We start from the raw sequence: 26,768 nt of genomic DNA on the forward strand, positions 1-26,768 counted from the left end.
GGACTGAATAAAAAAATACAAGTTAAATGGGTTTCCTTTGCACTTTCAACTCTACTGCTGTTTTTGTCACAAAAAAAAAAATGTTGAGGAGTATTTCTGTCTGTAATAAAGCACTTTTGTGGGGAAAAACTCATTCTGACTGTCTGTGCTTGGCTCCACAGTGGGTTGCCCTATGCCCTCCCAGGCCCACCCATGGCTGTGCCCCTGCCCAGTGATGTGAACTACATAGATTAGGGCCTAATTTATTTATTTAATTTGACTGATTTCCTTATATGAACTGTACCTCAGTAAAATCATTGAAATTGTTGCATGTTGCATTTATATTTAAGACCCTCGATATTTAGCGGAAAGGTGCATCAAGCGCCGCACCGTGCACTTTCATCAGTTATGAGTAACTTATTTCCTCTGTAACCTAATAAACTGTATGCTTTTCTGAGTCATAGTGGAAGGACCACACAACATATCAAGTTTACTTCAATATGATGGTTATTATCAATATTTATACATAAGTGTTTCCACCACCATTTCTCGCAGAATTAATTTTACAGACACAAAAAGATCCCACCTTGTCAAGTGTATTTTGTTTTGTCGAAATTTCGAAAGTTTACAGACAAATTTGCTGTTTCCATCAGGCCTCGTGACATTTTTTTTTATCCGACATGTACTTTACCCGCATAAAAAGGTGATTAGTGGTCCAAAAAGACAATTCAAACACACATTTGAACTCTTTAAGAACATCTCCCCTAAAATCACAAAGATTCTTTGAAAATAAAGACAAAGACAAACAAGGAGAACGCTATTTATCCTATGAACAGAAGATGCTGATTGGCTCATTTATAAAAACGTTCAGACGCTCTCCCTGATTGGACAATGATTAAGAAGGCAGGTGTGTGTGTGTGTTCATAGGCCCTTGTTGAAGTAGACGTATTGTACACTGTCCCCGTAACGACACAAAATGGACTCCCTTAGCTCTGGCTCCAGCTTAGACACGGCCATGGAGCTGAAAGAAATGGAGAGGAAGAGTGAGACCTAAACCAAGGGAGAGCCTAATACTAAAACAGCTACTAACATCATGAAGGCGCAAAACTGAATGCTTCCCAGTCGACAGGCTACTTACCATTGCTGAGGGAACAGGGAGCAGGCGGCAGGCACCATGAAGACCAGACTGCAAAACAGACATAGTTAGGTGACTGTGCCTACTGAGACATGTATGTGCATCCCAAATGGTACCTATTCCCTACATAGTACACTACTTTTGAGCAGGCCCCCCCCAAAAAAAACCCTGAACCAAACAAATCTTCATGGTGCAACCTCCTAAAACATTCCTACTTACAACGCTCCCACCATCATGACTTGTAAAGGTCCGTGGAAGAAGGTGATCCTCTGTTAACCGAAAGACAGAGCTTGTTAGCAATAAACTGCAATGCAACGCAAGACAGAATCTGCACTGTCAGCATGTTTAGTCAAGAACAACGTAACTGTGGATATTTAGTCAATAGCACTGTAACTAGGAATGCTTATTCAATAACTTTGTAGCTAGCTAGCCTATGCTATGCGTGTCTAGTAGCAGTATTTGGTGTATTTGAATAAAAGGCCCACCTGCATAAACTTGAATTTCTCAAGTCTCTGCATGATGACGGGGAGAATGACTAGGAGAAGAGAGGGGGAAAGGGAGAAAAAAAATTTGATAAAGGAGAGGGTGGCAGGTGGAAACAAGAGGAGAGGAATGAGTCATTGAAGAGAGCAACAGGGTCACACTCCAACACAGCTCCGCTTTCCATTGTCTATGGAGCGAGGACTGAGCTCAAACTCTACAGCTCCCCTCCTCCTTAAACCTCTGAAACGTACTCATGCCCGGTGCTGCCATGGTAATCCGGGAAATGACCACCTGGGTGATGCCCTTCACAGCTGCTTTCTGGAAAGAAAGAAAATGTGGGAACGGAGGAGTAGGTACAATGTAATTTCTCTGCTATTGTGTAACAGTCAGAAATTGGATATTTAGTAGAATATTTAATTATCCAGATATTCCCAGTGCTGCTACCTTGGAATAGCCAAGTTTGTTTCCATTCTCATCTGTTACAGCTATGCCATTCAGGAGCTCCCTGAGAAAAGAGAAGGTCAACAACTCACTGTTGTCTTCATGGGGGATGCTAATACACTATCAGAATAGATGCTAATACTCAAGTGACTTCAATTGAGTATGTACTCACTGTTGCCTCATCATTGGGATATTGACACAGTTAGCGGACGCCACGGCTGCAAACGGAACCCAGCGCGCCACCAGTGGAGGGGCTCTCTACAGAGGAGGGCAGAGACAAGACGGTAAGGGGAGGTTGAACATGTAATCAATCAAACCAGTCTGTGTGTTGAGTTCTTTGAACTGTACCTTTGTGTAGAAGTTAAGTCCCACAGCAGTGGCTAGAGCAGTGCTAGTCGCTGTTAAATAGGCTACTCCGATTTGACTGAAGAGGTAGAGAAAAGAGATTGAGTTTAAGACATTTAAATAGTTCTTAATATTCTCCATGTACATTGCAATACATTCAACACAGCAGTGTGTGGGTGGGTGTGGTCTGCAGGGTCTTACTTGGGTGTGATGGGGGAAGCAGCATTTCTGTTGGTGTAGTTGACCAGAGCATTAAATGACTGATTCACCCACTGCCAGAACACTACAGCAGGGACTGTCCTAGAGAGAAAGAATGAGAAAATGATAGAAAGAGAGTGGGGAAAGAAGAATATAAAATGTAGGATTAGAAGTCATCGCTCCAAACTCACCCATGGTTGGCTATCCTAAAGATCTGTTGTAGTCAAATCAGTGTGTGTACCTGTAGAACTGTAGCATACCGCCCGTTATGGCCATCCCTCCAGGTACCTGGAAGGACATTCGACCAATCAGGTTCATGCGATCGCCAGTGTCAGGGTGAAAGGCAGAGTCATAGAGCTTCTTGGCGTAGTGCAGTTGTTCCTCTGTGGTGCCAGGGGGAACGGACCCCGCTCTAGAACAGGAGAACCACACAGAACCCAAATTCTCATCACAGGGAACAAAAACTGTAGACATAATGGAATTACAACTTCAGTGGTATAATAATAATAATAATATAATTTGGTGGGTGCTTAATTATATTTGTCCTATTAGACACATGTGCAAGTGTGTATTGGAAATGTGTTTCTAGCATATCCCAACTCCACCTGAGACACCAGCAGAGAGTTGTGGTCAGAGCCAGGGTCCAGCATTTTACCAGTGTCCCTGGAGCAAATAGGGTTAAGTGCCTTGCTCAAGGGCACAACAACAGATGTTTCTACTTGTCGGCTCTGGGATTCGAACCAGCAACCTTTGGGTTACTGGCCAAATGCTCTAACCTCGTGGTGTCTGTGTGTGCGCTACCTGCAGCTCTCCACCAGTGCTTTAGCCTCGTCCAGTCGTGAGTCCGGCAGTAGTGCTGTCCTCCAGTCTGTGATGTTGGCAAAGTGCTTCAATCTTCCCATAAACGTGGACTGATCCCACCGTGGCATGTCAATGTCAAACCCGCTCACTGCCATCGCGACCCTCCGCCTCACAACCTAGGTCTAAAGTCACAAATATGGTCTCCAAAACACCTCGCCTGTCCCAAACCGAGTCGAGCCTGCAGTCAATGTTTGGCTCCTTGGTCCTGTGCCAACCTGGTCCACTCAGCCCTTCCAGTCTGCCTCTGGAAAGACAGAAACACATGAGTCTTTCTGTTTTCAGTTGTTAGAATAGCCTTGACTTTGGTGTAAGCTTAAAAAAAGTGTAGGACTAATCTTGGGACCACATACAGTATCATAATTTGCATCCTCAGTTTCCTTTGTAAAAATAAAATAATAAAATCTCTCCTCCCAGGGTTCTCTGGGTAACCTACTTCCTAACCAATCAGACCTGCTCAGAGCTATAACTTTTGAACCCAGCCTTGGGGCAGCCCTCCCTGTGGTTCCTGCGGTGTGTGTGTGTCTCTCTCTCACTCAGCAAACAACTAACCAGAGTTGATTCTCTCACAGGAGACTGCGTAACAGAATCAGTTTAATTAATAAACCACCCTTCCAGAGTTCCATCAAAGTTAATCTGGGGTCACAGTGTGGCATTGTCTGCATCAGAGCATTTCCTTCCTACCCATTTCAAACAGCCAGAGAGAGTGCTTAGCATCTGCAGCAGCAAAAAACAGTATGTTGACCAAAACTGGATAAGTTCAAACAGATCTCCAGATTAAAGTATAATCTCTAAGTTTTTTAGATCAGAGCAGTGCACGCAAAAAGACTAGGCGAGGATGGAAAGGAGGCCATTCTAGAGAGTATTGAAATGCGCCCAGGAGAGCCAGGCTAGAAGCCGGCTGGATCCAGAGCTGGTCGGAGCTGTTTGTTTGAACAGCAGGGTCATGCACACTCTCTGCTGTAGCTGCACAATGAGCAGGAATGAACCCAGACCAAGCCCAGCATCTCAGTACAGCGACATATCACTATATCACTGACCAAGTCAATGGATGAATAAACATGAATTAATGAACAAACGTTTTGTATGAATGGTGTGAAGAGAGAGAGAGTAAGGGCCGAGGGAGAGAGGGGACTGGGAGGAAAATGTGAATTAATAACAAGGGGGTCAGAGAGTTGAAGAGAAGCCTGAAAGCGTGTGATGTGATGAGGTTGAGAATAAAGTAAGGATATTATCAACCACAGGTATTTATTTCCCCCAGGGCGAGCTAGTTAGACTGGACTTCAATCATCAACGGCTGCATCTCAATACTCTAGAGTTGCCCCTCTCCATCTGCACTGATCTGAAAACACAGGGTGTGAAACCTTTGCTTGACGACTCAAACTGAATTCTTCCGCTGCTATATGGTCGCAGAAAATAAACGTTTGTGGAAGCTCTACTGGTCGGCTACTGCGTAGCAACATAGCCCTATGTAATTTACGATTGTAAGAACTTTTTGGGGCTCTAAAATCTGTTTATTATGTTCATGTTTGATCCCCACAGTGAATTCTTGGAAAGTTCTCTACAAATTGAGATATTTCATTAAATAGTGATCAATTCTGACTACTACATTTGTCGTCACACAGGACCTCGTGCTGACAGACCAACCATGGGCCGCAGTCTACTCTAGAGGCTCTGGTTGACTCTCAGGCAGGATGAAAACAACTATGTCGACCATAATCCTTTGCTGGTGCCATTCGGCCAGAGATACTTTTGAGGAGATGGGAAACTCCATTAGAATCGTATTAACCCCCATTTTGTACGCTGCCCACGCGACGTTAATGTGCCCCACGGTGCATTCTGGGAGATTCAGGGACAAGGAGAGCGCTCCCTCAAGGAGTGAATGGGAGTGAATTGAGCTCTAAGTCAAAAAAGCAACATTAACATGAATTACGTCAACAAGAAGTACATTACACCTCTTTTCCGAGATGTGAGATAGTTAAATTGTTCTAGTAATATCGTATAGCTTTGGAATCGTGACATGACTTAGGCTGGTTTCTCTACTCAAATGTTGCATTCAAAACAACTGGGAACTCGAAAATCTCAGTCGGAGTACATTTTGTTCCGAGTTCCCAGATGTCTTGAACGCCCGGAAATCGGAGATTTTTTAAGGCGGCATGCTTCAATTTCAAATACTTCCGGCTTCATGCACCATCGGGAGATGTTTTTAGCATTACGTGGATGACGTAAGCGCTAACACTAGCTACTGGTTTTAAGGTCTATGGGAGCAATGTGGTTGGGTTGACATGCAAGTGAAACCTGTTCTTCAGAACCAGTGCAAATAAAGGAAAGGAAATGAGGAGAAGAAGCAAAGATAAGAGATTTTCCGAGTCTGTAGTTAAACTATGAGAGAACTAGTAACCTAAAAAGGATTTAGTAAAGACATGTCGATGTGCAATTAACCGCAGCAGTAAACAAGTAGTTATCTAGATTCAACGCAATTGTGCAAGACTGTCGAGAAACTAGATGAATTGTTGACATCCATCCTGTGCCTCTGCAAGTCTAGAACAGCTGCACTCCTCATTATGCATTGGACCATCATATTGACCTGCCTAGTTAAATAAAACTAAAAAAATAGTGGGACATTCTTGAAATCACCGTAAAGCTATCATTCAGACTGATGCAACTTGCCTGTCATGTTACCCGCATTTTGCGAAGCATGCTAGCAGCTTTGTCCAGATATGAGAGAAGAGATAGCTGGCAACAAAAACACTAACTGTATCAATATCTGCAACAAAGTAGCAGAAGAAACAGACGTTACCTTTCACCGCTGGACTGCAAGATGATACAGTGTAACTTGCTAAATGTTTCAAGTCAAGATCTCAGCAGTTGGTGTAGTAGGGGAGGGTGCACGTGGCACCGCTTCCTCCAATCACAGACTGGGGCAGCTCCTTTTCCGAATGTTTTTTATTTATTTTGATTTTATTATTATTAACAGTAACATGCAAAACATAAACATAACAGCCAGAGGGATTCCAAAGAAATGACAAAAAAAAAGAAAAAAAACTATTCCACATTATATCAAATCAAATACAGACATATAGCGAATACATTTTTTTGACATTTTGTTTTGTATACGTTTTAAAGACTCTAAATAGTTTTCCACCTCAGATTTAAAAAAATTAAGAAAAGGGGCTTTTTCTTCATAAATTTTGATTTGTGTATGAAACATTTTCCTAATAAAATAAAGAGATTTATGACATACTCACGTTCAATTGTGGAATCAGTGTAGTAAAAAAATATGTCAAACTTTGAAATTTCAATGGTTGTATGCAATTTGAGGCCAAGATATAGTTTTACATCAGTCCAGAACACTTCACTATATAAACAATTACAGAATAAGTGTTCAATAGATTCAGTTTCTAGTTCACAAAAACTGCATTCACTGGTAACATCAAGTATGTATTTAGAAATCAAACTATTACACGGATAGAATCTATGGATTATCTTAAAGGAGATCTCCTTCACTTTATTGGTCACCATAAATTTGTGTGGAGTGAGCCAAGCACGGCGCCAGTTTACGTCAAACGATGAAGTCCAACAAAATATCGCAGATGGAATAGACTTCCTGTAGAAAATATCCCTTAATAAACGATTGTTGAATGTCGTATCTAGTAGACCAACGCCATTCACCTGAACATTGCTTACAATCGGAGATATTCCAAAATATGTATTATTCTGAAGTAAAGTTTTTATCCCACTAGGTATACCTTTAATAACAGTGTCATATTCCTTGCTTGAAACCTCAAAGTTGTAACTTTCCATAAATTCTCTCCATGTAAGTAGATTCCCACTATTATCAACTAATTGGCTGACAAGAACAATGTTTTTCGAGAACCATTTATGGTTAAATAACATCTTGTTTCTCCTTTTCCGAATGTCGGTCCCCAGAAATAAATACTCATATGAACTTTCAGTCATCTCATCTTTTAAACTCTGCATGCAGTAGATCTTTACCTTTATTTCTAAAGCAAAGGCAAAGTACATAATTATGGCTAACGCGACCTCACAATGATAAATACAAAATATAGATAAATACACAGTGTTGGTATTTATGCCTCCGCTAGTACACAATGTATTTCTGAAGTGAGGAATGTTTTGTTCACAGAGATTTTGGTATTAGCGAAAGTGGCGAATTGTAACGTTAAGTTCATTTGCTTTACGTGTGAGCTTGTGTAAAACGTCATCACGCCCTAGTAACCTCGGCAGCGTCTTGGGAAGATAGATCGCTAGCTAAAGCAACAATATGGTGAGTTAAATTTACTGTGATACGTTGCTGTTAGAATGTAGATCGAACCGAATAAATGCATAATAAACACTACTATTGCATTTTCCCCCTTCAAATTACTGCCACTGTACCCTTCATAAATTGGTGAAAAATTAAGATGTTGGAAAAGCTGATTGCAGCGCCAGCGGTCTTGTTGCTCTATTGGTTTAGCTAGCATCATTATATTACATTACATTACATTTAAGTCATTTAGCAGACGCTCTTATCCAGAGCGACTTACAAAATTGTGCATTCACCTTATGATATCCAGTGGAACAACCACTTTACAATAGTGCATCTAAATCTTTTAAGGGGGGGGGGGGTTAGAAGGATTACTTTATCCTATCCTAGGTATTCCTTAAAGAGGTGGGGTTTCAGGTGTCTCCGGAAGGTGGTGATTGACTCCGCTGTCCTGGCGTCGTGAGGGACCTTGTTCTTATGTTTTTCTTTTGTTATTATGAGATGTGCAGCCTAGTAGTATAGCTAACTAGCGAGGTAAACTCAATTGAAACTGTTGATAGCTACATAATTAGTTAGCTAGTTCAGTCGCTTCAGAACACGTTCCATCTTTGAAACCACCGTGTCATCCTGAAGAGTGTTATTATTTCGAGAATAGTTCTCTATTTTCTGTATCCTCTTAGGGCTGGGCGACATGGACAAAATATCATATCATGCCCATGGTATTTTTCAAATTTGACGGTATTTTATGTTTTTGATTAATAAAAGTTCTACATTTGCTGTACGAGTAGTGCGTGACCCTAGGGTGGCAATACATATATTCTAAATTATTTCAATGGGTCTTCGTCCATTCAGATTGTTTTATACTGTTCGATTCAACTTCAACCTAAAATAATTTCTTGCATTTCCATCAATTCCTGCACTCATTTGAGATAATTTCCACACTGCCACGATATGGGAAAAAATACTGGGCCTTATTTTTAACCAAACGTTGCAATTGCGATTTAGATCAAAACACTTGGGTGAACTTTTGGAATCATGGAAATAGAATGTTTATTGTAATTCTATATTTAGAATATAAATAATAGTGAGCACTTTGAGTACAGTTTTGTTTTACATGACAACGAATGAAAATGCCATGGACGAGTAATTGTAACAGGGTAGGAACCAAAGGGATGTAACATGTTTCCTAGGCGACCCTATAATCTTTGGTAGTGATGGCCATGCCGATTAATCAGTCGACCTTTGAAGTATAACTTCAGTGCATATAAATGTAACAATCTGAACAACATAAATAATATCAAAGAAAAATAACAATATGCAAAACTGCAGCATCCCACTTAAAACCTTAAACTGGTCCCTCTTTTCTCTCCTTTATTGCCATTTTTTTATTCTAACTTTATTTAACTAGGCAAGTCAGTTATGAACAAATTCTTATTTTCAATGACGGCCTAGGAACAGTGGGTTAACTGCCTTGTTCAGGGGCAGAACAACAGATTTTTACCTTGTCAGCTCAGGGATTCGATCTTGCAACCTTTTGGTTACTATTCCAACGCTCTAACCACTAGGCTACCTGCAGCCCGTTATAACCAGCAGCACACAGCAATGCTGACCATAATTTGCTTTTGAGAGATTTGCATTCAGAAATGCAAGCTGCCTCACTTTCGAGGGGCTGATGCGGTTTCTTCTCTCAGTAATTATTTGTCCCGTATTCGAGAAGACCCTCTCAGAGGGAACAGATGTGGCCACTATGCTGAGTCTCCCTGTCATGACTTTAGTAAGCCGTGGGTAGACAGAGGCCTTGTTCTTCCACCAGCTCAGAGGATCTGCAGATCTTTGGAGAAGGGGCTCCTCCAAATAGGATCAGACCTCCATTATGGCATCTGCTGAGGGATTCCTTCATGCTGCATCCCCAGTTGCTCTCTCATCAAACAGCATCCAAACAGCATACGTTTGTGGCACTGCTGCTGGTGATTCTGCTCCATCTGATCCCTCTTCTTCCTGTTGCCCTGGTGCCTGAGCCAGCTAACTGCTGGGGCTGCCCCTCCCTGCTGCTGAAGTTATTCTTTGAAGAGCCTCATCAATCACTCTGGCATCACTGAAGGCTAACTTCTTAAACCTGGGGTCAAGTGCAGCGGTTTCTGATAGCACGTGATTATATTCCATTCTGTGGAACTTTCTGTCCATTGATGAACATAGGGTCTCCATCAGCTCTGTCATATGTCCTGTGGTTACATTTGCTTCTTTCTGGCGGCTGGCTGTGATTCGCTGCAGACCCTTACACAGGAGTATCATTTTTGAGGCTGTCACATAGCTGAAAAGAGAGAACAGTAACTTATTAGTTTAGGTTCATGTTTTATCTACTGATACTACATTCTGATCTCCTGCTCATATATAATACTGGATTAAATAATGATGTAGTAATAATTGCTTACTGTACCTCTCTCCACTGATCTCCACAGTGACCTGCTCAAAGGGTTCCAGGACTCTGCACATCTCCTCCACCACCTCCCATTCCTCTTGGGTCAGAGCATCAACAGGTGCATTGACAATGGCCAGGGTAGAGATGGTGGCATCCTTTGACTCAAGAAACCGCTTCAACATATAAAATGTTGAATTCCACCTAGTAGTGCAGTCTAGGCCTCAGCTCAGGCATCCCCATCTGGCGTTGTGTAGACATTAGTTTTTCAGCACCTACTGTGCTCATGTGGAAGTATTCCACAGCTGCTTTCACTTTGTCCACAGTGGGCTTCATCACCTTCAGAGCATCTCTTACAATCAGGTTGATTGTGTGGGCAAGACATGGATGATGGGTCCATTTTAACTGCATTGTCGCTAACACAGCAGACCACTTTTCCATCTACTTGCAATTTTCTGGCCACTCAACAGTTCCTCTGCCAAGTTCTGAGGTGTATCTGTAGCTGAACTCAAAGCAGTCCAGAAGACAGCCAGACATAAAAAAATCTTCAATTAATTGACATGTAACCGACATGTAAGAAGTGGTTACCCTTGATGTCCAGCAGTCAGTGGTCAGGCAAACTAGTAGCTTTTTGGACTCTTTCTCACACTGAAGCCTGTGTGCTCTCGTACAGTTGTGGAATAAGTGATTTTGAAAGGGTTTTCCTGCTTGGAATTGTGTACATTGGATTTAGACTATTGCTATAATTTCTAAAACTCAGTCCTCCACGATCGAGAATGGCTGGAAAGCTGTGACAATAATTTTAGCCAATGCAATATCAATTTGGCCTTGTTCTGCTACAGACACAGACTTTGCCATAAACTGGTCCATAGAAGACTGCGTTGCTGTGGGTTGCGGAGTAGGCCTACTTGACTGAGTGGGTACATCACCACGTGTGGAGGTGCTGGCTCCACCACTATCACTAGCAGGCCTGCTAGTTTCTCGAAGCGCCGCTACAGCTAGCTTCACAGTTGGGTGCACAGTTCGCATATGCCGGTGTAGGTTGTGCGTAGAACCGGCTTTATATGAGATTTTGTTTTGGCAAATACTACACTGTGCTCTAACATTGTCGACATTATTAAAATGCATCCAAATGCTACTGTGCTTCCAACTCATTTTCCAGCTGTTGTTTTCACAGCTGTCCTTCCTCTCTCTCTTCGGCTGCTAAGTGTGTGACTGTGAGTGAGTTGGCTCAGCCCTCCCTCACGCATCTTTGGTTCATTGGTTGACAGGAGCAACAGGTGGGGCTGTTAGTCTGAGTAGACAGACAGAACGACTGTGTGTGCGCTTGAGCATTTAGGCCTATATTATTTTAAAAAATGTTGTTCTTTGAATTATTTAATTCTATTCATTTAAATCTTTTGATTATTCATATTTTTTTATTTTATTTTTATTTTTTATAAATAGATTCGGCTCTTCTGATATGCAAGCCGGCTCCCAACGGTCAGAACGCAATCATGGTTACATTAAGACACTGTTGAGCCGGCCCGAGATATGGTTTGAAAAATGTACCTCAAAGCAGGGATGGGATATGCCACTGTACTCCAAATTGTACATTTATCCACACTGATAGATCAAAAAGATTGAAATGCTGCTATTTTCTCTGGATAACGGTCCTTTTAAACCTCATGCTAGCTAGCAGTAGCCACCGCAGCCATTTTGAAATGGCACCGTCGGCCGATCAGCTACTTTGTTGTTCAACGCGACGTGTCATTCCAAAATGTCTGCAGTGGTTACTGCTAGCTAGCATGAGTTTTCCAGGAAAACTAGAAGTATTTCAATCTTCTCAATGTATCAGTGTGGATAAAGGTTACATTTGCCGTACAGTGGCATATCCCATTGAGGTACGTTTTCCGACACATACAGTACCAGTCAAAAGATTGGACACACCTACCCATTCAAAGGTTTTTCTTTGTTTTTACTATTTTCTACATTATAGAATAATAGTGACGACATCAAAACTATGAAACAACACATATGGAATCATGTAGTAACCCAAAAACCCGTTTGAGGAAACTAGGTGTATGTCGCTGGTCACTACTTCACAGAAGAGCCGTTTGAACATATATATTTTTTTAATCAAAATATGTCTTTTGGCAGAAATGCCTTCTCAAACATGTGAACTTTCATGTGCCTTAATAACAACCTTGTATGCCATCTGTAAATACGAATAAAATTGTTAAATTACGAGCCTAGTTGGTTTAGGCACAGAAAGTCGGCAACCTTTCCGCTAGCCATAATTGGCAGAGATTTCTTTTTAAATATATATATATATATTTTTTAAGTAACCTTTATTTAACTAGGAAAGTCTTATTTACAATGACGGCCTAGGAACAGTGGATTAACTGCCTTGTTCAGGGGCAGAAGGACAACTTTTTACCTTGTCAGCTCGGGGATTCGATCTAGCGGTTACCTGCCCAACGCTCTAACCACTAGGCTACCTGCCGCCCCGAGTGGGCTGGACATGCCGAGAGATGATTTGGGATTGGTCTGCCATATAGCACACTTCTGTCTATTTGAGCCTGTCAGTATGTCTAGGTAATTCTTTCTACCGAGGCTTTTTTTTTCATGTATCGTGTATTAAAACTGCGTAAGTGTTGCTCTCCACCTTCTGGAGGACTGAGTTTTGAAATCAGTGGATTTCGAGTATGATAGCTAAGGAGATTGAGACAACAACAGGTGTCTCAGGATTACATATACAAACTAAGGGCAACCATGGCATCAGAGCGGAGACGCGTCCAACCAGGAATGATGTATACAAGATAGTCTAGCTAGCTACATTTTCAGATATGACACATTTCTAATATTGACAGAAAGAGCCATTTGCTTGGCTAGCTATAGCCTAATGTTAACTAGCTAACATTGAACCTGGTTGGTTAGCTACCTGTAGATTCATGCAGGATAGTAACGTCATGAGCTGTGATTATGGTTCATTGTTTATCTAGCTAGCGAACATTAGCTGGTTGGCTCGCTAGCTAACATTACGTGTATGACCATATTATTCGTATCTCAGAGCTATTTGCTTGACTAGCTATAGCCTAATGTTAGCTATCTAACATTGAACCTGGTTGGTTAGCTAAGTTACCTGCAGATTCATGCAGGGTAGTAACATCATGAGTTGTGATTGGTTCATTGTTTACCTAGCAAGCTAACGTTAGCTGGCTGGCTCGCTAATGTTACGTGTATGACCTTATTATTCGTATCTCAGAGCCATTTGCTTAGCTAGATATAGCCTAATGTTAGCTAGCTAACATTGAACCTGGTTTATTAGCTACCTGCAGAGCTAGCTAGCTACATGTCTTAACAAAATACTCCACTATGCAAGTAATCATTTTGGATGCGTTTGTAAATTCAGTCTGGCCATCTACTCTATTTCAGAGCACTCTCGTCTGTGTGCCAGAGCGCAGAATAACTGATGAATTTACGAACACTCAACACCCATTGAATATGGCCAGTGTCAGTAAACATAGGCAAAAAAGCATAACTAAATTGTTGCCAGCAGCACAGTTACAGTCACCAACGCTCTGGATAACATGAAAAAAGCCTTCCTGGTTAAGTGTGCCTTGAATTCTAAATAAATCACCAACAGTGTCACCAAAGCACCATCACACCTCCTCCATGCTTCACGGTGAGGACCACACATGCAGCGATCATCTGTTCACCTACTCTGCTTCTCACAACACGGCGGTTGGAACCAAAAAATCTCAAATTTGGACATGTCGGACCAAAGAACAGATTTCCACCGGTCTAATGTCCATTGCTCATATTTCTTGGCCCAAGCAAGTCTCTTCTTATTATTGGTGTCCTTTAGTAGTGGTTTCTTTTCAGCAATTCAACCATGAAGGCCTGATTCACACAGTCTCCTCTGAACAGTTGATGTTGAGATGTGCCTGTTACTTGAACTCTGAAGCATTTATTTGGGCTGTAATTTCTGACTGGTAACTTTAATGAACTTCTCCTCTGCAGCAGAAGTAACTCGGGGTCTTCCTTTACTGTGGTGGTCCTCATGAGAGTTTCATCATAGCGCTTGATGGTTTTTGCAACTGCACTTCAAGAAAGATTCAAAGTTCTTGAAATGTTCCTGATTGACTGACCTTCACGTCTTAAAGTAATGATGGCCTTTCGTTTCTCTTTGCTTATTTGAGCAGTTCTTGCCATAATATGGACTTGGTCTTTTACCAAATAGGGCTATCTTCTGTATACCCCCCTACCTTGTCACAAACGCATTAAGAAGGAAAGAAATTCCACAAATGAACTTTTAACAAGACACACCTGTTAATTGAAATGCATTCCTGGTGAAGCTGGTTGAGAGAATGCCAAGAGTGTGCAAAGCTGTCAAGGCAAAGGGTGGCTACTTTGAAGAATCTCAATTCTAAAATATATTAACATTTGTTGAAAAAATGTTTTAGTTAATACATGTTTCCATATGTGTTATTTCATCGTGTTGATGTCTTCACTATTATTCAACGATGTAAAAATAAAGAAAAATCCTGGAATGAATGACAAACTTTTGACTGGTACTATATATTTTGCGCCACCTCCATGGTGTCTTAAAGGAAAGATTAACCCATTTTGAACGTTATATTGTTTTTGTGCGTCTCCGAGTGATGTTCTATGGATTCCCCGTATCATTTCAAGTTTGTGTATCTGAGTTATTGGCATTCAAGCAGGCAGAATTCCGGCCGGTTTGACGTGGCACTGTGATCGTGGCTCTCACTACATTTGAAGTTAATAGGAATACTGGAAGTTAATAAGACTTTTAGATCGCGAAAATGGTTTCAATACTGGCCGATGTCTTCTATCGAATGAGCCATTGATCATCTTTTTTTTATTTAACGGAGCGTTTAAAACATTTTCCTTATTTGTCTGCCTGTTTAGTTCAGTGTGCATAGCATGGTGCCGTTGCCAGAGATATTATAGAAGGATATAGGAATCTATTTAATTAGGGAACATAACGCCCCACCCAGCAGACTGTCGACCAATCGCGTTAATGTTGACATGCTGCGTCAAGCGGTTACTAAACTGATCGTCACGTAATCCCTTTTCAATAAACGTGCCTATTTTATTTGAAAGTACGTAATGTTACGATTCCAAAGCTGTAAGATATTACAGATGGCAGGTTAATTATCTCACATCTCGGAAAATATTTGTAATGTTGTGCTTCTTGTTGACAAAATTGTTTTCCCTGTTGGGTTTTTAAGCTAGCGCCCAAGACTTCCATTCAATCCTTGAAGGAGAGCGCTCCTTGTCCCAGAATCGTCCAGAATGCACCGTACGGCCCATTGACGTAGCGTGGGCAACGTTTCCAATTTCCTCAAAAGTATATCTGCCGTGCGAATGTTAGCGGCACATCTATCTGCAGGTTGAATATGGTGAGATTGTAGACTCCTAAATTGATAGCTGTAAAATAGCCTAAACAAACTGCACTAAGTAGTTACTTTACATGCTAATATTGTTTTTGATATTATTGTGTGTAGCTACATTTGCTAGCTAGCCCGCCCATAGAGCGAGCATTGCGTTGTGGAATTTGTAGTCTATTTGAGCTGCAACAGATTTTCACCACGACTTTCCATGTTGCTACCAACCTTATTGTAACGCCAAAATGGAACATTTGTTTAAAAAAATATATTGTTTTCACATTGTTATTTAACACTGTAAATTAAAGCTATTACTTGTTTTGGGTGGATTTTCCTTTAATGTAACCATGATTGCGTTCCGAACCCTTGTAAACGAGCATAACGGTAGGGTCGGAATCTTCTGGCAAATAGCAGGTATGCTCCTCCATTGGTCATGTCACGACTCAGGATAACCCATAATGGATTGGGTTTTGATATATTGCAGGGTTTGCTGTCAATCCTTCGAAAGCTAAAGAGCACACCTGATCAGGAGGTTCGGATCTTGTTGTTGGGTTTGGACAACGGAGGAAAGACCACGCTACTGAAACAACTGGCCTCTGAGGACATCAGTCACATCACTCCCACACAGGTAATGAGGAACACACCTTTAGGGGAGCCTAGTATTTATTTATTTTTTTGCGGTAGAAGTGCAATGCGTAAAGGTCAATACTTGTTGAAGCCAATTAAGATGTTGCCTGTCAGCACTCCAACATATTGAGCAAACAGTGGATGTTTTTTCCCCTCTTTTTTATATTTTATTTTTTTAATTGTTGCTATCACTCGTTACTGTAGCCTATGCTATTTAATACTGTAAACTGAACTATCTATCCACAGTGGACTAGGATGAGAATATTCTGTGCCCCCAGTCGAATTGGTATTTATCAAATTAAGTCAAATGTATTGGTCACATACACATATTTAGCAGATGTTATTGAGGGTGTAGCAAACTGCTTGTGTTCCTAGCTACAGTGCCGTAGTATCTAACAATACACACACATCTAAAGTAAAAGAATGGAATAAAAAATATATATAAATATTAGGACGAGCAATGTCGGAGTGCCATTGACTAAAATACAGTAGAATAGAATACAGTATATACATATGAAATGAGTAAAGCAGTATGTAAACATTAATAAAGTGACCAGTGATTCCATGTCTATGTATATAGGGCAGCAGCCTCTAAGGTGCAGAGTTACGTAACTGGGTGGGAGCCAGGTAGTGATGGCTATTTAACAGACTAATGGCCTTGAAATAGAAGCTGTTTTTCAGTCTCTTGGTCCCAGCTTTGATGCACCTGTACTGACCTCGCCTTCTGGATGGTAGCGGGGTGAACAGGCAGTGGCTCGGGTGGTTGATGTCCTTGATGATCTTTTTGGCCTTCCTGTGACATCGGATGCTGTAGGTGTCCTGGAGGGCAGGCAGTGTGCCCCCGGTGATGCGTGTGCATACCGCACCACCCTCTGAAGAGCCCTGCGATTGCAGGCAGTTGCCGTACCAGGCGGTTATGCAGTCCGACAGGATGCTCTCAATTGTGCATCTGTAAAAGTTTGTGAGGGTCTTAGGGCCAAAGCTAAATTTCTTCGGCCTCCTGAGGTTGAAGAGATACTGTTGCACCTTCTTCACCACACTGTCTGTGTGGTTGGACCGTGATTGTATGTTGTTTTACTCCATGTGTAACTCTGTGTTTTTGTATGTTGTCAAACTGCTTTGCTTTATCTTGGCCAGGTCGCAATTGTAAATGAGAACTTGTTCTCAACTTGCCTACCTGGTTAAATAAAGGTGAAATAAAAAAAAAAAAAAAAAAAAATTCAGATCGTCGGTGATGTGGACTTGGAGGAAGCTTTTCACCTTCTCCACTGCGGTCGGGTCGATGTGGATACGGGGGTGCTCCATCTGCTGTTTCCTGAAGTCCACGATCAGCTCCTTCGTTTTGTTGACGTTGAGGGAGAAGTTATTTTCCTGGCACCACTCCGCCAGGGCCCTCACCTCCTTCCTGTAGGCTGTCTCATCATTGTTGGTAATCAGGCCTACAAATCAAATGAAAGCTCTTTTTTTGTCACGTGCGCCGAATACAAGTGTAGACAGTGAAATGCTTACTTACAGACCCTAACCAATAGTGCAATTTTTAAGTTAAAACAAGAGGTGTTAGGTGAACAATAGATAATTAAGGAAATACAAAAACAACAGTAAAAAGACAATGAATAATAACAGTAGTGAGGCTATATACAGGCACTGGTTAGTTGGGCTAATTGAGGTAGTATGTACATGTTGGTATGGTTAAAGTGACTAGGCATATATGGTAAACAGAGAGTAGTAGCAGCAGTGTAAAGATGGGTTGGTTGGGGGGGGCGCACACAATGCAGATAGTCCGGGTAGCCAATGTGCGGGGACACCGGTTAGTCGGGCTAATTGAGGTAGTATGTACATGAATGTATAGTTATGGTGACTGTGTATATGTGGTAAACAGAGAGTAGCAGCAAGCTCTCGACCTGCTCCACTACAGCCCCGTCGATGACAATTGGGGTGTGCTTGGTCCTCCTTTTCCTGTAGTCCACAATCATCTCCTCAGTCTTGGTTACGTTGAGGGATAGGTTGTTATTCTGGCACCACCTGGCCAGGTGTCTGACCTCCTACCCATAGGCTGTCTCGTCATTGTTGGTGATCAGGCCAACCACTGTTGTCATCAGCAAACTTAATGATGATGTTGGAGTCGTGCCTGGCCATGCAGTCGTGGGTGAAGAGGGAGTACAGGAGGGGACTGAGCACACACCCCAGAGGGGCTCCAGTGTTGAGGATCAGCGTGGCAGATGTGCACCACCTGGGGGCGGCTCGTCAGGAAGTCCAGGATCCAGTTGCAGAGGGAGCCGTTTAGTCCCAGGATCCCTAGCTTAGTTTAGAGCTTTGAGGGTACTATGGTGTTGAACGCTGAGCTGTAGTTAATGAATAGCATTCTCACGTAGGGGTTCCTTTTGTCCAGGTGGGAAAGGATAGTGTGGAGTGCAATAGAGATTGCATCATCTGTGATCTGTTTGGGTGGTATGCAAGTTGGAGTGGGTCTAGGGTTTCTGGGATAATGGTGTTAATGTGAGCCGTTACCAGCCTTTCAAAGCACTTCATGGCTACGGATGTAAGTGCTACGGGTCAGTAGTCATTTAGGCAGGTTACCTTTAGTGTTCTTGGGCACAGGGACTATGGTGGTCAGCTTGAAACATGTTGGTATTACAGACTCAATCAGGGACATGTTGAAAATGTCAGTGAAGACACCTGCCAGTTGGTCAGCACATGCCCGCAGCACACTTCCTGGTAATCTGTCTGAATGTTGACCTGTTTAAAGGTCTTACTCACGTCAGCTACAGAGAGCGTGATCACAGAGTCGTCCAGAACAGCTGATGCTCTCATGCATGCCTCAGTGTTGCTTGCCTCGAAGCGAGCATAAAGTGATTTAGCTCGTCTGGTAGGCACATGTGACTGGGCAGCTCGCAGCTGTGCTTCCCTTTTGTAGTCTGTAATAATTTGCAAGCCCTAAGACGAGCGTCTGAGCCGGTGAAGTACAATTCAATCTTAGCCCTGTATTGGCGCTTTGCCTGTTTGATGGTTCGTCGGAGGACATAGCAGGATTTATTATAAGCTTCCGGGTTAGAGTCCCGCACCTTGAAAGTGGCAGCTCTACCCTTTAGCTCAGTGCGAATGTTGCCTGTAATCCATGGCTTCTGGTTGGGGTATGTACGTACAGTCACTGTGGGGACGACGTCATCGACGCACTTATTGATAAAGCCAGTGACTGATGTGGTGTACTCCTCAATGCAATCGGAAAAATCCCGGAACATAATCCAGTCTGTGATAGCAAAGCAGTCCTGTAGTTTAGCATCTGCTTCATCTGACCACTTTTTTTTATAGACCAAGTCACTGGTGCTTCCAGCTTTAATTTTAGCTTGTAAGCAGGAATCAGGAGGATAGAATTGTCAGATTTACCAAGTGGAGGGCGGGGGAGAGCTTTGTACGCGTCTCTGTGTGTGGAGTACAGGTGATCTAGAATTTTTTTTCCCTCTGGTTGCGCATTTAACATGTTGTTAGAAATTAGGTAAAATTGATTTAAGTTTCCCTGCATTAAAGTCCCCGGCCACTAGGAGCGCCGCCTCTGGGTGAGCGGTTTCCTGTTTGCTTATTTCCTTATACAGCTGACTGACTACGGTCTTAGTGCCAGCGTCTGTCTGTGGTGGTAAATAAACACCCACAAAAAGTGTAGATGAGAACTCTCTTGGAAAATAGTGTGGTCTATAGTTTATCTCCTTAGATTTCGTGCACCAGCTGTTGTTTACAAATATGTACAGACCGCCCCCCCCCCCCCTCGTCTTACCGGAGTGTTCTGTTCTATCTAGTCGGTGCAGCGTATATCCTGCTAGCTGAATATTCATGTCATCATTCATTCATCTACGATTTCGTGAAACATAAGATGTGACCGTTTTTGTTGCCACGTTGGTAGGATATTCGTGATCGTACCTCGTATAATTTATTGTCCAATGATTGTACGTTGGCGAGTAATATTAACGGCAGCTTTCCCACTCGCCTTCTCCGGATCCTTACGAGGCGCCCCGCTCTGTGTCCTCTGTACCTGCGTCTCTTTCTCTTGCCAATAACGGGGATGTCGGCCTTGTCGGGTGTTCGCAGTATATCCTGTGCTTCCTGCTTGTTGAAGAAAAAAAACTTTGTCTAATCCGAGGTGAGTGATCACTGTCCTGATATCCAGAAGCTAGTTTTTGCCGTAAGATATGGTGGCAGAAACATTATGTTCAAAATAAGTTACAAATAACGCGGGAAAAAACACATTTGGTTAGAAGCCTGTAAAACTGCTGCCATTTCTTCCTGCGCCAAGTTTGTAGACGACAACTGTTGTGTACAGGAGGGGGCTGAGCGCGCACCCTTGTGGGGCCCCTGTGTTGAGGATCAGCGAAGTGGAGGTGTTGTTTCGTACCTTCACCGCCTGGGGCGGACCGTCAGGAAGTCCAGTGCCCAGTTGCACAGGGCGGGGTTCAGACCCAGGGCCCGAGCTTAATGATTAGCTTGGAGGATACTATGGTGTTGAAGGCTGAGCTATAGTCAATGAACAGCATTCTTACATAGGTATTCAGCTTGTCCAGATGGGATAGGGCAGTACGATGTCTGTGGATCTATTTGGACAGTATGCAAATTGAAGTGGGTAGCGTGTCAGGTAAGGTAGAGGTAATATGATCTATGATTAGTCTCTCAAAGCACTTCATGATGACAGAAGTGAGTGCTACGGGGTGATAGTAATTTAGTTCAGTTACCTCCAGCCAGCTGGTCTGCGCATGCTCTGAGGATGCGGCTAGGGATGCCGTCTGGGCCGACAGCCTTGCGAGGGTTAATATGTTTAAATGTCTTAATCTTGTCGGCCACAGAGAATGAGAGCCCACAGTCCTTGGAAGCGGGCCGCGTCGGTGGCACTGTGATATCCTCAAAGCGGGTGAAGAATGTGTTTAGCTTGTCCGGGAGCACGACGTCGGTGTCCGCGACGTGGCTGGTTTTCCCTTTGTAATCTGTGATTGTCTGTAGACCCTGCCACTTATGTCTTGTGTCTGAGCCGTTGAATTGCGACTCCACATTGTCTCTTTACTGATGTTTTTCCTGTTTTGATTGCCTTACAGAGGTAATAACTACAGTATTTGTATTCAACCATATTCCCAGTCATCTTGCCATGGTTAAATGCAGGGGTTCGCACTTTCAGTTTTGCGCGAATGCTGCCATCTGTCCACAGTTTCTGATTTGGGTAGGTTTTAATAGTTAGTGGAAACAACATCCGCCATACACTTCCTGATGAACTCGGTCACCGTTTCAGTGTATACGTCAATGTTATTCTCAGAGACTACCAGGAACATATCCCAGGTCGCGTGATCAAAACAATCTTGAAGCCTGGATTTCAATTGGTCAGATCAGCGTTGAATATACCTTAGCACGGGTCCTTCCTGTTTGAGTTTCTGCCTATAGGATGGGGTAAATAAAATTAAGTCATGATCTGATTTGCCGAGGACGGGGGAGAGCCTTGTAGGCGTCCCGGGAGTTGGAGTAGCAGTGGTCGAGTGTTTTAGCAGCACGAGTACTACAGTCAAGTTGTTAATAGAACTGCGGTAGCGTTTTCCTCAAATTTGCTTTAAAATCCCCAGCTACAATAAATGCGGCCTCAGGATATATGGTTTCCAGTTTGAACAAAGTCCAGTATAGTTCCTTGAGGGCCGTCGTGGTATCGGCTTGAGGGGGAATATACACGGCTGTGACTATAACCGAAGAGAATTCCTTTGGGAGGTAATACGGTCACCATTTGATTGTGAGGTATTCTAGGTCGTGTGAAGAAAAGGACTTGAGTTTCTGTACATTATCACAATCACACCATGAGTAGTTAATTATGAAACATTCACCCCCGCCTTTCTTCAACTCAGAGTTCTTTATTCCTGTCTGCGCGGTGTACTGAGAACACAGCTGGCTGTATGGATGGTGACGGTATATCCGGAGAGAGCCATGATTCCGTTAAAGAGTGTGTTAGTTGTCAATAACTTACAAAGACCGTCAATAACCTACAGAACTTGAGAGAAACTCATCCAGTATTAAGCCATGGAACACCTTGAGTGGCCAAGCCCTCGTCACACCTACAGCTTGTTTATTCAGCGAAACCCAGCCCTGCTGCCAGCACTTAGTTTTACCATTGCGTTAGGTTTGTTCAAATTGAGCCTTAACACTTCTAAACCCAACCCCCCCCCCCTCTCTCTCTCCAGGGCTTCAACATAAAGAGTGTTCAGTCTCAGGGTTTTAAGCTGAATGTGTGGGACATCGGGGGACAGAGGAAGATCAGACCCTACTGGAGAAACTACTTTGAGAACACTGACGTGCTGGTGAGTGGCTCAACCATAGCTTCCTTTACGGGGGTATGACTTTTATATTTATATATGTGTATACATACATACACACACCAGTAGTGTGTGTGATTAATCATTTTTGATTGGAGATACTACTGTATTTCAGATTTACGTCATCGACAGTGCAGACAGAAAAAGATTTGAAGAGACGGGACAGGTGAGTTTTTATTCTCTTCAGTGATGTTTGTGGGCTGTGTAATGTGCATATTCTACGTATATTTAAGTTTATATTGGTATCCCAGGCTGATTTGTGTTTGTGTTCTAGGAGCTGGCTGAGCTGTTGGATGAGGAGAAGCTGAGTGGGGTTCCAGTGCTGATCTTTGCCAACAAGCAAGACCTGCTGACGGCTGCCCCAGCTTCTGAGATCGCTGAGGGACTCAACCTGCACACTATCCGGGACCGCGTCTGGCAGATCCAGTCCTGCTCCGCCCTCACTGGAGAGGGGGTACAGGTGAGACACCAGCCCTAACCCATCCATCTACAACAGGGGTTGGGGTCAATTCATGTTTTCACTTCAGGAAGTGACATTTTATTCTTTCTGTTTCCTTTCAGGACGGAATGAACTGGGTCTGCAAGAGTGTCAATGCTAAGAAGAAGTAGCACAGCTGTCTGCTTTCTCATACACACACACACACACACCCTCTAAGCCTGTGGGAGGACGTGTTGTACCTGTGAATGTACGCACTAAACATGGACTTGAAGAAAGTTTTTAACTGCCTTGCTGGTCACTACACATTGTTTACTAAACTACAATTCTCGCTAGAACTACAACTTCCATTGTTGCTCTTCAAAATTGAGTATTTGTATTTGGGGGTAAAAAGGGAAGGAAACCCATCCCAGGAGACCCACCAGCCTAACCATATCACCTCCACCCTGTTAAGAAATTCCGCCCCAGAACATTCCAGACCTTTCTACTGTCCTTCACCACAACACCAGCCTCCCTTCTCTCTTCCCTCTCTCCTAGCCTGGGTACCAGTCCGTTTGTCTTATATTCCACTCCTTCTACTCTGTCATACTGTATGCCAAAGCATCACAGGAGTGGCAAGGAGTGGAATGATAGCAAAACAGACTGTTACCCAGACTACTTCTCTCCCCCTCTCATTCGATCTCTTTCTCTCTCCTCTCTTGCCACATTTTTCTTATTCGTACAGTTTGCTCAGTTGTTTTTTATTCCATGCTCCAAGCTCTTTTCTCGCTGCAGTTCTGTTGGAAGTAGGGTATATTTTTGTAATTCTCTATTTATGGTGAAGTAGAGGGTAATTTGCTTACAAATAACAGATACGGTGTGTGGTTACAGTTACTGGTTTACTAGGATGACAGGGCAACATTGTATACTGTGTTTTACTCCCCTGTGAAAAGGTTACGTGTGTTAATATGTAAAAATAAAAAAACACTATAGGGCAACTCTGAAATGGCACCCTGTTCCCTAAATTGTGAACTAGAGTCGACCACAGCCCATATGAGTAGAGCCCTATCTAGTGAATAGTGTGCCATTTTGGACAAAGCCTAATAAATAAAATGGAAAAAGAATACATTATGGATGATCAATTGTATATAACTCGCCCCCATATATTTTTTTTATTTAACTAGGCAAGTCAGTTAAGAACAAATTCTTATTTTCAATGATGACCTAGGAACAATGGGTTAACTGCCTTGTTCAGGGGCAGAATGACATGTTTTTACCTTGTCAGCTCGGGGATTTGATCTTGCAACCTTTCGGTTACAAGTCTACCGCTCTAACCACTAGGCTACCTGGCGCCCCTATTCATATATGTTATGTGCATGCAGTAGAGTATATATTACACCTGTACTATGTAATCTATTGTATTTGCATATGTAATGTATGTGTTGATCAGTGGAGGCTGGTGGGAGGAGCTATAGGAGGATGGGCTCATTGTAATGGCTGGAATGGAATAATTGGAACGGTATCAAACATGGAAACCACATGTTTGACTCTTCCGGTCATTCCATTCCAGCCATTACAATGAGCCTGTCCTCCTATAACTCCTCCCACCAGCCTCCACTGGTGTTGATTGATTTTAACGGGGATTAAATGACAGTGTATATTTCTCAAGTGTTTCATTGTCTTGTGTTTGAGGGCATTTACACAAGGCTTTTTCCTTTTTGATATTCTTGAATGTGATCTGTCCAAGGATTGAAGGTCCGTGAATAAAATGTGATGAGAAAAATTGCATTTCTTTCTGAGCTGGCTGTAGTGGCAGTGTAAAGAGGCCCAGCCAACACACACACAGTTCTGTGTGATGAGCTGTGGAGGACACCACTTTACATGTTCGCTGCCTATACCCTTGTCGTTGCCAGTCCTTGGAGAGACCCCACACCAGAGCCATTTGCATCTCTGAAACACTAGCGTCACACACACAGGTGGGGTCACAGACCAACCTCGCCTCACACAGGTGGGGTCAGCTGGTTTTGACATTGAAAAGGCCCAGCTGGTTGGGCCCCTGAATGGGGCAGCTTCCTCTCTCTCTGTGTGTGTGTGTGGCAGCCTTCCGCCACAGTCGACTCCTACAGGCCTATGTTTAACTACTAGTCAGACCACAGCTGTTCTGTGGTTGGTTCAGGCCTGCTGCACATAGTTGTGAGGGTGTTGCATCTGCTACAGGGGAGAGAACACTGGCCATAAAACACTGACATCCAGCTGTGTGCGTGTGAGAGCGCGATGCATTCTGAGGGCCTGTGGCTGTGGGACTATAAAAGGTCTCTGTGCTCTTACAAAGACCCATTATGAAACACTCTTTCTCTCTCGATTCCTACTTGGGCCAGGCACTATCTGAATATATATGCTGCTAACTGTATGTGACTTTGGATCAAAGTGACTGTTAAACTAGATCTTTATGCTCCGACGTTAAGATCAAAGTGTAGATGTCGTTAAATCTCTGGGCCCAGACTGAGAGGCTACCTCCCAAATGGCACCCTATTTCCTACACAGTGCACTACTTTTGACCAGAGCCCTTTGGGCCCTGGTCAAAAGTGGTGCGCTACATAGGTAATAGGGTGTAATTTGCTGCCCATGTCAGTTAATGTTGATGATGTGGTTGTTACTGACAAGAAGTGCATGGCTGAGCTCTTTAATCACCACTTCATTAAGTCAGGATTCCTATTTGACTCAGCCATGCCTGCTTGCCCGTCCAGCATTTCCTCATCTCCCACCCCTTCTAATGCGACTTTAAAGGGGGAGATCAAGCTGATCCAAACTGTTACAGGCCTATTTCTATTTTGCCCTGTTTATCAAAGTTTTGGGAAATATTTCTTGATGTCTATAGTATTCTCTCTGGTAGGCAATCTGGTTTCTGCTCAGGTTATACATGTGTCACTGCAACCTTAAAGTTCCTCAATGATGTCACCATTGCCCTTGATTCTAAGCAATGTTGTGCTGCTATTTTTATTGACTTGACCAAAGCTTTTGATACGGTAGACCATTCCATTCTTGTGGGCCGGCTAAGGAGTATTGGTTTCTCTGAGGGGTCTTTGGCCTGGTTTGCTAACTACCTCAAAGAGTGCAGTGTATAAAGCCAGAACATCTGCTGTCTCAGCCACTGCCTGTCACCAAGGGAGTACCCCAAGGCTCGATCCTAGGCCCCCGCTCTTCTCAATTTACATCAACAATGTAGCTCAGGCAGTAGGAAGCTCTCATCCATTTATATGCAGATAGTCTTATACTCAGCTGGCCCCTACCTGGATTTAGTGTTAAACACTCTACAACAAAGCTTTCTTAGTGTTCAACATGCTTTCTCTACCCTTAACCTTGTTCTGAACACCTCCAAAACAAAGGTCATGTGGTTTGGTAAGAATAATGCCCCTCTCCTGACAGGTGTAATTATTACCTCCTGAGGGTTTAGAGCTTGAGGTAGTCACCTCATACAAGTACTTGGAGTATGGCTTGACGGTACACTGTCCTTCTCCCAGCACATATCAAAGCTGCAGGCTAAAGTTAAATCTAGACTTGGTTTCCTCTATCGTAATCGCTTCTCTTTCACCCCAGCTGCCAAACTAACCCTGATTCAGATGACCATCCTAACCATGCTAGATAAATTACATCTTTGTTATGGTTCGGCAGGTAAGGGTGCTCTCGAGTAGCTAGATGTTCTTTACCATTCAGCCATCAGATTTGCCACCAATGCTCCTTATAGGACACATCACTGCACTCTACAGTCGTGTCCAAAAGTTTTGAGAATGACACAAATATAAATTTTCACAAAGTCTGCTGCCTCAGTTTGTATGATGGCAATTTGCATATACTCCAGAATGTTATGAAGAGTGATCA

General features: G+C 43.0%; 2 protein-coding genes across 4 annotated transcripts; one reads left to right on the forward strand and one right to left on the reverse strand.

The window, feature by feature from the left end:
• Positions 1-559: 559 nt before the first annotated feature.
• On the reverse strand, positions 560-6,362 carry sfxn2 (sideroflexin 2). Of its 2 annotated transcripts, NM_001140603.1 has the most exons (12): positions 6,240-6,260; positions 3,383-3,686; positions 2,823-2,993; positions 2,585-2,683; positions 2,387-2,462; positions 2,211-2,296; positions 2,042-2,102; positions 1,849-1,915; positions 1,600-1,649; positions 1,334-1,383; positions 1,118-1,165; positions 796-1,000 (listed from the first exon to the last, which is right to left on the reverse strand). In NM_001140603.1, exons 2-12 carry the CDS (start codon positions 3,535-3,537, stop codon positions 901-903), a joined length of 963 nt encoding a protein of 320 aa, NP_001134075.1. In that variant the 5' UTR covers positions 3,538-3,686; positions 6,240-6,260; the 3' UTR covers positions 796-900. The 2 variants fall into 2 exon arrangements, with proteins under 2 accessions (XP_082829873.1, NP_001134075.1); XM_082973747.1 differs by lacking the exon at positions 1,334-1,383 and having other exon boundaries at positions 560-1,000; positions 6,240-6,362.
• A 1,279-nt stretch (positions 6,363-7,641) lies between these two features.
• On the forward strand, positions 7,642-23,547 carry arl3b (ARF like GTPase 3b). 2 transcript variants are annotated; one of them, XM_014213407.3, is made up of 6 exons: positions 7,642-7,727; positions 16,003-16,146; positions 22,343-22,459; positions 22,590-22,640; positions 22,749-22,934; positions 23,036-23,547. In XM_014213407.3, exons 1-6 carry the CDS (start codon positions 7,725-7,727, stop codon positions 23,081-23,083), a joined length of 549 nt encoding a protein of 182 aa, XP_014068882.1. In that variant the 5' UTR covers positions 7,642-7,724; the 3' UTR covers positions 23,084-23,547. The 2 variants fall into 2 exon arrangements, with proteins under 2 accessions (XP_014068882.1, XP_014068889.1); XM_014213414.3 differs by lacking the exon at positions 7,642-7,727 and adding an exon at positions 15,272-15,533.
• Positions 23,548-26,768: the final 3,221 nt, after the last annotated feature.

This window comes from Salmo salar, chromosome 01 (genome assembly GCF_965601325.2).
Source record: "Salmo salar chromosome 01, fSalSal1, whole genome shotgun sequence".
Lineage (NCBI taxonomy): Eukaryota > Metazoa > Chordata > Actinopteri > Salmoniformes > Salmonidae > Salmo > Salmo salar.